Source organism: Somniosus microcephalus, unplaced genomic scaffold (assembly GCF_052327205.1).
Source record: "Somniosus microcephalus isolate GS21.2 unplaced genomic scaffold, FLI_Smic_1.0 unresolved_chr1, whole genome shotgun sequence".
Classification (NCBI taxonomy): domain Eukaryota; kingdom Metazoa; phylum Chordata; class Chondrichthyes; order Squaliformes; family Somniosidae; genus Somniosus; species Somniosus microcephalus.
In genome coordinates this window covers 6,972,059-6,982,061 of record NW_028225179.1, presented here as the reverse complement: position 1 = coordinate 6,982,061, position 10,003 = coordinate 6,972,059, and the positions used below count along the sequence as shown (strand labels likewise).

At 47.0% G+C, this 10,003-nt stretch overlaps 1 protein-coding gene across 1 annotated transcript; it reads right to left on the bottom strand.

The window, feature by feature from the left end:
- Nucleotides 1–2,196: 2,196 nt before the first annotated feature.
- LOC147093367 (uncharacterized) lies at nucleotides 2,197–8,246 on the bottom strand. The gene has a single exon (XM_085974287.1). It carries the CDS (start codon nucleotides 8,230–8,232, stop codon nucleotides 6,943–6,945), a length of 1,290 nt encoding a protein of 429 aa, XP_085830413.1. The 5' UTR covers nucleotides 8,233–8,246; the 3' UTR covers nucleotides 2,197–6,942.
- Nucleotides 8,247–10,003: the final 1,757 nt, after the last annotated feature.

The following is a 10,003-nucleotide window of genomic DNA, read 5'->3' as shown; positions in this document are numbered from 1 at the left end:
AAGACTGGAGTCAGCTGGGATTGTTCTCCTTGGAGCAGAGAAGGTTAAGGGGAGATTGACCAGAATGGTACCAGGGATGACGGACTTCAGTTATGTGTGGAGACGGGAGAAGCTGGGGTTGCTCTCCTTAGAGCAGAGAAGATTAAGGGGAGATTGACCAGAATGGTACCAGGGATGAGGGGCTTCAGTTATGTGGAGAGACTGGAGAAGCTGGGGTTGTTCTCCTTAGAGCAGAGAAGGTTGAGAGGAGATTTGATGGAGGTGTTCAAAATCGTGAGGTGCTCTGGACAGAGTAGATAGAGAGAAACTGTTCCCATTGGCGGAAGGCTCGAGAACCAGAGGACACAGGATTAAGGTGATTGTCAGAAGGTCCAAAGGCTCCTCACAGCTTACTGTCCCACCTAGCTTTGTATCATCAACAAACTTGGATACATTACACTCGGTCCCTTCATCTAGGTCATTAATATAGATTGTAAATAGCTGAGGCCCCAACACTGATCCACGCGGCACCCCACTAGATTCAGCCTGCCAACCTGAAAAAGATGTTTATCCCTGCTCTCTGTTTTCAGTCCGTTAACCAATCCTCTATCCATGCTACTATATTACCCCCAACCCCATGAGCCCTAATCTTGTGTAATAACCTTTTATGTGGCACCTTATCGAATGCCTTTTGGAAATCCAAATATAATAATAATTCAACTTTATTGTCATTGTACAATGCACAAGTACATGAACAACGAAATGTGATCTTGCAAGCTCCCATGAGTCCAGTACAAATAACATTAACATTAAATGTAAATAGCACCGTCCTGGGAGAAGCAAAGCCGCTGCGTCTGTGCGCGCCGCCATTCCATTTCCACCATTCCTCCTGTCCGACAATCTTCAGCCCAACGCCCAGGCCTGCTCACCAGCCGTCCCTCCCGGGGCTCCTTCCGTGACCTTCTCACCAACCTCCCCTCCTCGGGGCTTCTTCCGTGACCTTCTGCACCTGGTCTTCCCTGATGGTCACCCCTTCCAAGTACTAACTAGGCCTGGCTCTGCTTAGCTTCCTAAACCTTGCCAGTGACCCTGTCCCTAGTCCACTGCTTCCCCTCTATCTACCCTGCTAGTTATATCCTCAAAAAACTCAAATAAATTTGTCAAACACGATTTCCCTTTTCATAAAACCATGTTGACTCTGCCTAATCATGTTATGATTTTCTAAGTGACTTGATACCACTTCCTTAACAATGGATTCCAGCATTTTCCCGATGACTGATATAGCTTTCAAAAGCTCTAATAATAATGTGTCCGTGACTACACAAACCACTCTGGGTCCAGGTATATTGTGTATCAGTAAAAGAGTCCGTGACTACACAAACCACTCTGGGTCCAGGTATATTGTGTATCAGTAAAAGAGTCCGTGACTACACAAACCACTCTGGGTCCAGGTATATTGTGTATCAGTAAAACAGTCCGTGACTACACAAACCACTCTGGGTCCAGGTATATTGTGTATCAGTAAAACAGTCCGTGACTACACAAACCACTCTGGGTCCAGGTATATTGTGTATCAGTAAAACAGTCCGTGACTACACAAACCACTCTGGGTACAGGTATATTGTGTATCAGTAAAACAGTCCGTGACTACACAAACCGCTCTGGGTACAGGTATATTGTGTATCAGTAAAACAGTCCGTGACTACACAAACCACCCTGGGTACAGGTATATTGTGTATCAGTAAAACAGTCCGTGACTACACAAACCACTCTGGGTACAGGTATACTGTGTACCAGTAAAACAGTCCGTGACTACACAAACCACCCTGGGTACAGGTATATTGTGTATCAGTAAAACAGTCCGTGACTACACAAACCACTCTGGGTACAGGTATATTGTGTATCAGTAAAACAGTCCGTTACTACACAAACCACCCTGGGTACAGGTATATTGTGTATCAGTAAAACAGTCCGTGACTACACAAACCACTCTGGGTACAGGTATATTGTGTATCAGTAAAACAGTCCGTGACTACACAAACCACCCTGGGTACAGGTATATTGTGTATCAGTAAAACAGTCCGTTACTACACAAACCACTCTGGGTCCAGGTATATTGTGTACCAGTAAAACAGTCCGTTACTGCACAAACCACTCTGGGTCCAGGTATATTGTGTATCAGTAAAACAGTCCGTGACTACACAAACCACTCTGGGTACAGGTATACTGTGTATCAGTAAAACAGATTTATTAAACATTAAACATCCGGTACAAAGAAGTAGTACTTAACAAGAAGATAGTCACAGTCTGTTAATTCAAACTCCGGCGTTCCTTCCGAGTGAGCGCAGCGCAAGTCTCCTGATGTATCTTGCTGTGTTCTGTTGACCCATGCGTGCTTCCTTGGGATCTTGCTGTGTTCTGTTGACCGAAGCTCCTATCAATCTCTGGTTACACGATGCGCTGCTTTCGATGTTCAAATCCTCTACCTTCATGCCCCTTTTCCCTCTCGTTTTCCCTACGTGGCAATAATTAACCCTCTAACACCTGGTAAAAAGTCTTGCTTCCCTCGTTACCCATCTTATGACCTTGTTTGATCCTTCTGACTTTTTCTCTCTGCCTTACAAAGTTACCTTATCTCAGATCTTCACTTTTCACAGAACACTTCCAAGAATGTTGACAAAACAGTCGGTCCATCCAATAGCTGGACCAATGAAGGATGTCTCCAACTCTTATCTATCTCTCTAGTTTTTATCTCTTTAAGCATAATATTGCTGAATTCCTCGTCTCCATAAACTTAGCACAACATTCCATTACTTCAGTAATTTTAAACAGGTTTTTAGTCAGGTTGGCATAATCCCATCCTGCTTTGCTCTCAGCCATTCTCCATTTTATACAGGCTTTTAGGCTCTTAACATACAATTTCACATATTATAGTTATATTAGAATGGTTATCGAATCTTAATGATGTTTACTAAATCCTACAGGTACACCCTCTCTGACACTGATGTCAAGCTAACTGGCCTGCAGTTCCCTGATTTCTCTCTCCCTCCTTTCTTGAATAGCGGTGTTACATTTGCGACCTTCCAATCCGCTGGGACCATTCTAGAATCTAGGGAATTTTGGAAGATCAAAACCAATGCATCCACTATCTCTTCAGCCACCTCTTTTACAAACCGAGGATGTAGGCCGTCAGGTCATGGGGATTTGTCGGCTTTTAGTCCCATTAGTTTTCCCAGTACCTAATGGGACTAATTAGCAATCTTGTTGTGCGAGGCCCCTTGGGTCGGAGCGATCATAATATGATAGAATTCTTCATTAAGATGGAGAGTGAAATAGTTCACTCAGAGACTAGGGTCCTGAATTTAAATAAAGGAGACTACGATGGTATGAGGCGCGAGTTGGGTAGGATTGATTGGGGAATGTCACTCAAAGGGTTGACGGTGGATGGGCAATGGCAAACATTCAAAGATCGCATGGATGAACTACAGAATTTGTTCATCCCAGTTTGGCATAAAAATAAAAAAAGGTGACTCAACCGTGGCTAACAAGGGAAATTAGGGATAGCATAAGATCCAAGGAGAGGACATATAAATTGGCCAGAAAAAGCAGTAAACCTGAGGATTGGGAGCAGTTTAGGATCCAACAAAGGAAGACAAAGGGATTAATTAAGAGGGGGAAAATAGAGTATGAGAGTAAGCTTGCAGGGAACATAAAAACTGACTGTAAAAGCTTTTATAGATATGTGAAGAGAAAAAGATTGGTGAAGTCAAACGTAGGTCCCTTGCAGTTAGAATCAGGGGAATTTATAATGGGGAACAAAGAAATGGCAGACCAATTAAATGCATACTTTGGTTCTGTCTTCAAAAAGGAGGACACAAATAACCTCCCAAAGATGTCGGGGAACATAGGGTCTAATGAAAGGGAGGAACTGATAGAAATCAGTATTTGTAGGGAAATGGTGTTAGGGAAATTGATGGGATTGAGGGCCGATAAATCCCCAGGGCCTGATAATCTACATCCTAAGGTACTTAAGGAAGTGGCCCTAGAAATAGTAGATGCATTGCTGGTCATCATCCAAAATTCGATAGACTCTGGAACAGTACCCATGGATTGGCGGGTAGCTAATGTTACCCCATTGTTCAAAAAGGGTGGTAGAGAGAAAACGGGGAATTACAGACCGGTAAGCCTGACATCGGTAGTGGGGAAAATGCTAGAGTCCATTATAAAGGATGTAATAGCAGAGCACTTGGGAAAAAGTGACCGGATCGGACAAAGTCAACATGGATTTACAAAAGGTAAATCGTGCTCGACTAATCTACTGGAATTTTTTGAGGATGTAACTGGTTAAATAGATAAGGGAGAACCAGTGGATGTGGTGTAATTGGATTTTCAAAAGGCTTTCGTTAAGGTCCCGCATAAGAGATTAGCGTGTAAAATTAAGGCACATGGGATTGGGGGCAAGGTATTGACTTGGATAGAGAACTGGTTGGCAGACAGAAAGCAAAAAGTTGGAATAACGGCTCTTTTTCTGAGTGGCAGGCAGTGACAAGTGGGGTACCGCAGGGATTGGTCCTTGGACCCCAGCTATTCACAATATATATTAATGATCTGGATGAGGGAACTAGATATAATATCTCCAAGTTTGCAGACGACACAAAGCTGGGTGGGTGTGTGTGCTGTGAGGAGGATGCCGAGAAACTCCAGTATGATTTGGACAGGTTGGGTGATTGGGCAGAAGCATGGCAGATGCAATATAACGTGGATAAATGCGAGCTTATCCACTTTGGTGTCAAAAACAGGAAGGCAGATTATCTGAATGGCAATAGATTGGGAGAAGGGGAAGTGCAACGAGAACTGGGTGTCCTTGTGCACCAGTCGCTGAAGGTAAGCATGCAGGTGCAGCAGGCGGTTAAGAAGGCAAATGGTATATTGCCTTCGTAGCGAGAGGATTTGAGTACAGGAACAAGGATGTCTTGCTGCAGTTGTACAGGGCCTTGGTGAGACCACATCTTGAGTATTGTGTGCAGTTTTGGTCGCCTTATCTGAGGAAGGACGTTCTTGTCATGGAAGCAGTGCAGCGAAGATTCACCAGGCTGTTACCTGGGATGGCAGGAATGATGTATGAGGAGAGATTGGGTCGATTGGGCTTGTACTCGCTGGAGTTTAGAAGAATGAGAGGGGATCTCATCGAAATTTATAAAATTCTAACAGGACTAGACAGACTAGATGCTGGAAGGATGTTCCCGATGGCCGCGGAGTCCAGAACCAGGGGTCACAGTCTAAGGATAAGGGGTAAGCCATTTAGGACAGAGATGAGGAGGAATTTCTTCACCCAGAGAGTGGTGAACCTGTGGAATTCTCTACCGCAGAAGGCAGTTGAGGCCAATTCATTAATTATATTCAAGAAGGAGTTGGATATATTTCTTAAGGCTAAAGGCATCAAGGGATATGGGGAGAAGGCAGGGACAGGGTACTGAATTTGGATGATCAGCCATGATCTTATTGAATGGCGGAGCAGGCTCGAGGGGCCGAATGGCCTACTCCTGCTCCTATCTTCTATGTTTCCCTTTTCTCTACTTATATTAATGACGTTAAGTTCCTCACCCTCATTACACCCTTGGTTCCCCACCATTTTTGGTATGCTTTTTGTGTCTCCTGCTGTGAAGACATTTTTTTAACGTTTCTGCTATTTCCTTATTCCCCATAATTTCTCCTGTCTCAGCCTCTACGGGACCAACGTTTACTTTTGCTACTCTTTTCCTTTTTACATACTTGTAGAAACTCTTACAATCTGCTTTTATATTTCTTACTAGTTTTCTCTCATTCTACTTTTTCCCTTTTTTATCAATTCTTTGGTCAACCATTACTGGTTTCTGAAACTCCCAATCCTCAGGCTTACTATTATTCTTTGCAACATTATAAGCTTCTTCTTTCAATCTAATGCTATCCTTAACTTCTTTAGTTAGCCACGGTTGGATCACTCTTCCCATGGAGTTTTTGTTTCGCAATGGAATGTATTTTTGTTGACAATTATGAAATATTTCTTTAAATGCTAGCCGCTGCTTATCTACTGCTATACCTTTTAATCTATTTTTCCAATCTACCTTGGCCAACTCACCCCTCATACCTCTGTAATAGGCTTTATTTAAGTTTAAGACTCTAGTTTTGGACTGAGGCAAGTGCCTCTCAAAATTAACGTAAAATTCTATCATATTATGATCACTCTGCCCCAGAGGATCCTTTACTATGAGATTGCTAATTAACCCTGTCTCATTACACAACACATGATCTAAAATAGCCTGTTCCCTGGTTGGTTCCATGACATATTGTTTTAGGAAACTGTCCCAAATGCATCCCATGAACTCATCCTCCAGACTACCTTTGCCAATTTGATTTGTCCATTCTATATGAAGATTAAAGTCCCCCAAGATTATTGCATTATTTTTGTTGCAAGCTCCTGCTATTTCTTGATTAATATTCTGTCTAACGGTTTAGCTATGGTTAGGGGGCCTATATACTCCTCCTACCAGTGTTTTCTGCCCCTTGTTATTCCTTAGCTCCTTATTCTACTTCCTGATCTTCCGAGTCGAGATCCTTTCTCCCTTCCGTTTTTCAAAATGACGGCCACGGGATCTTTTACACCCACCTGAGAGGGCAGACGGGGCAGCGGTTTAACGTCACATCCGAAAGATGGCACCTCTGACAGAGCAGCTCTCCCTCAGTACTGCCCTGGCGTGTCAGCCTAGATTATGTGCTCAAGTCTCCAGAGTGGGACTCAAACCCACGACCTTCTGACTCTAGAGGTGAGAGTGTCACCCACTGAGCTGAGGCTGACCCCTCTTAAACTCCAGCCTAGTTACCGGGGTTATCAGCATCATCAAACCGCCCCCCCACCCCCGTAATTGCCATTATTAACACAGATCAGTCCTTCATGTGATTAACAGCAGAATGGGACAAGTGCGCTCAGCTGTGAACTCGCTGGTGTCTCAGCAGGTGAGATAAACTGGTGAATCCCTTTTCACAGACTGAGCAGGGGAACGGCCTCTCCCCAGTGTGAGTGCACTGGTGTCTCAGCAGGTCAGATGAACTGGTGAATCCCTTTTCACACACTGAGCAGGGGAACGGCCACTTCCCGGTGTGGGTGAACTGGTGTTTCCAAAGACCGGATGAGTGCTTAAACCTCTTCTCGCAGTGAGAGCAGCTGAACGGCCTCTCCCCAGTGTGGATGCGTCGATGCTTCTTCAGGTCATTGGAGCATTTGAAACTCTTGTCGCAGTCGGAACATTTAAATGGCCTCTCGTCAGTGTGAACCCGCTGGTGTTCCCGCAGAAAGGAGGGACGAGTGAATCCTTTCCCGCACTCGGAGCAGGAGAACGGCCTCTCGTCAGTGTGAACTCGCTGGTGTATCAGCAGGGTGGAGGAGAGAGTGAATCCTTTCCCACACTCGGAGCAGGAGAACGGCCTCACATCAGTGTGAACTCGCTGGTGCAGCCGCAGAAAGGTGAGACGAGTGAATCCTTTCCCGCACTCGGAGCAGGAGAACGGCCTCTCATCAGTGTGAACCAGCTGGTGTATCAGCAGAGAGTCGGAACGTGTGAATCCTTTCCCGCACTCGGAGCAGGAGAACGGCCTCTCGTCAGTGTGCCCACGTTCATGTACCAGCAGAGTGTTGGACTGGACAAATCCCTTCCCGCACACGGAGCAGGTGAACGGCCTCTCCCCGGTGTGAACACGCCGGTGCCTCAGCAGGGCGGATTGTTGAGTGAATCCCTTCCCACACACGGAGCAGGTGAACGGCCTCTCCCCGGTGTGATATCGCTGGTGTATCATCAGCTTCGATGAACTAGCAAACCTCTTTCCACAGTGAGAGCAGGTGAACGGCCTCTCCCCGGTGTGAATGCATTGATGCCTTGCTACATCCTCGGTGCTTTTAAAGCTCTTCTCACAGTCAGGGCACTTACAGGGTCTCTCGTCAGTGTGAACTCGCTGGTGCACCCGCAGAGAGTAAGAATGGCTGAATCCCTTCCCACACACGGAGCAGGTGAACGGCCATTTCATGGAGTGACTGCGTTGATGAGTCTCCAGCTCGGAGAGGCAACTGAATCCTATCCCGCATTCCCGACATTTGCACGGATTCTCCTCGCTTTGGTTACACTTGTGCCTCCCCAGGCTGCACCTTCGGTTGAATCCACGTCCACACACAAGACACGTGTGCAGTTTGCCCGCACTCCGATTGCTGCTTTCTGCTTCCATATGTCGATGATATTCAGGTCCTGATGAATCGAGTGACTCTGTCAGATCTTCGTGTGAAGTTTACGTTAAGCTGCCCGTCTGCAATTCCTCCCCTTGCAAGAGACCGTAAAACAGGTTTATATAAGTAATTAATGTAAATACAGGAGAGAAAATAAAGAAAGACTGGCCTTTATACAGCGCCTTTCACGAGCAACGGTTTTACAGCCAATGAAGTACTTTTTGAAGTGCAGTCGCTGTTGTAATTTTGGAAACACTTCAGCCAATTTGCATAATAAATAATGGCCAGGACACCGGATATAACTCTCCTCCCCTTCCTCGAAATAGTGGGATCTTTTATGTCCACCTGAACGTCTCATCCGAAAGACGGCCCTCTGACAGTGCTCCCTCAGTACTGCCCCTTCGACAGTGCGGCGCTCCCTCAGTACTGCCCCTCCGAAAGTGCGGCGCTCCCTCAGTACTGCGCCTCCGACAGCACAGCGCTCCCTCAGTACTGCCCCTTCGACAGTGTGGAGCTCCCTCAGTACTGCTCCTCCGACAGTGCGGCGCTCCCTCAGTACTGCCCCTCCGACAGTGCGGCGCTCCCTCAGTACTGCCCCTCCGACAGTGCGGCGCTCCCTCAGTACTGCCACTCCGACAGGGCCGCGCCCCCTAAGCACCGCCCCTCCGACAGTGCGGCGCTCCCTCAGTAGTGCCCCTCCGACAGTGCGGCACTCCCTCAGTACTGCCACTCCGACAGGGCCACGCCCCCTAAGCACCGCCCCTCCGACAGTGCGGCGCTCCCTCAGTACTGCCCTTCCCACAGTGCGGCGCTCCCTCAGTACTGCCTCTCCGACAGTGCGGCGCCCCCTAAGCACCGCCCCTCCGACAGTGCGGCGCTCCTTCGGCACTGCCCCGCAGCGTCAGCCTAGGTTTATGCGCTCAAGTCCCTGGAGTGGGGACTTTGAACCCACAACTTTCTGACTCAGAGATGAGGGCGCTCCCAACTGAGTCACTGGCTGGCTCTCAAGGTCTTTCACATCCTTGCTAAAGTGCAGTGGCCGGGGGAATTGTCACTGTCCCTTTAATCAGAAGAAAACACGAGAGGGGGGAGGGAGTCCCTTTAAATGTGGAGGGGGTGGGCGTCCCTTTAAATGTGGAGAGACGGTGCTGCGCATGTTCATTCGGCCCCCCCACGAATGCGAGGTTATCCACTTTGGTGGCAAAAACAGGAAGGCAGATTATTGTCTGAACGGTAATAGATTGAGAGAAGGGGAAATGCAACGAGACCTGGCTGTCCTTGTGCACCAGTCGCTGAAGGTAAGCATGCAGGTGCAACAGGCGCTTAAGAAGACAAATGGTATGTTGGCCTTTGTAGCGAGAGGGTTTGAGGACAGGAACAAGGATGTCTTGCTGCAGTTGTACAGGGCCTTGGTGAGACCGCATCTTGAGTATTGTGTGCAGTTTTGGTCGCCTTATCTGAGGAAGGATGTTCTTGCCATGGAGGGAGTGCAGCGAAGATTCACCAGACTGATACCTGGGATGGCAGGAATTACGTAAGAGGAGAGATTGGGTCGATTGGGATTATACTCGCTGGATTTTAGTAGAATGAAAGGGGATCTCACTGAAACTTATAAAATTCTAACATGACTTGACAGACTAGATGAAGGATGTTTCTGATGGCCGTGGATTCCAGAACCAGGGATCGCATAGCAACTTCGAAGATAGGAGCAGGAGTAGGCCATTCGGCCCCTTGAGCCTCCTCCACCATTCAATGCGATCATGGCTGATCATC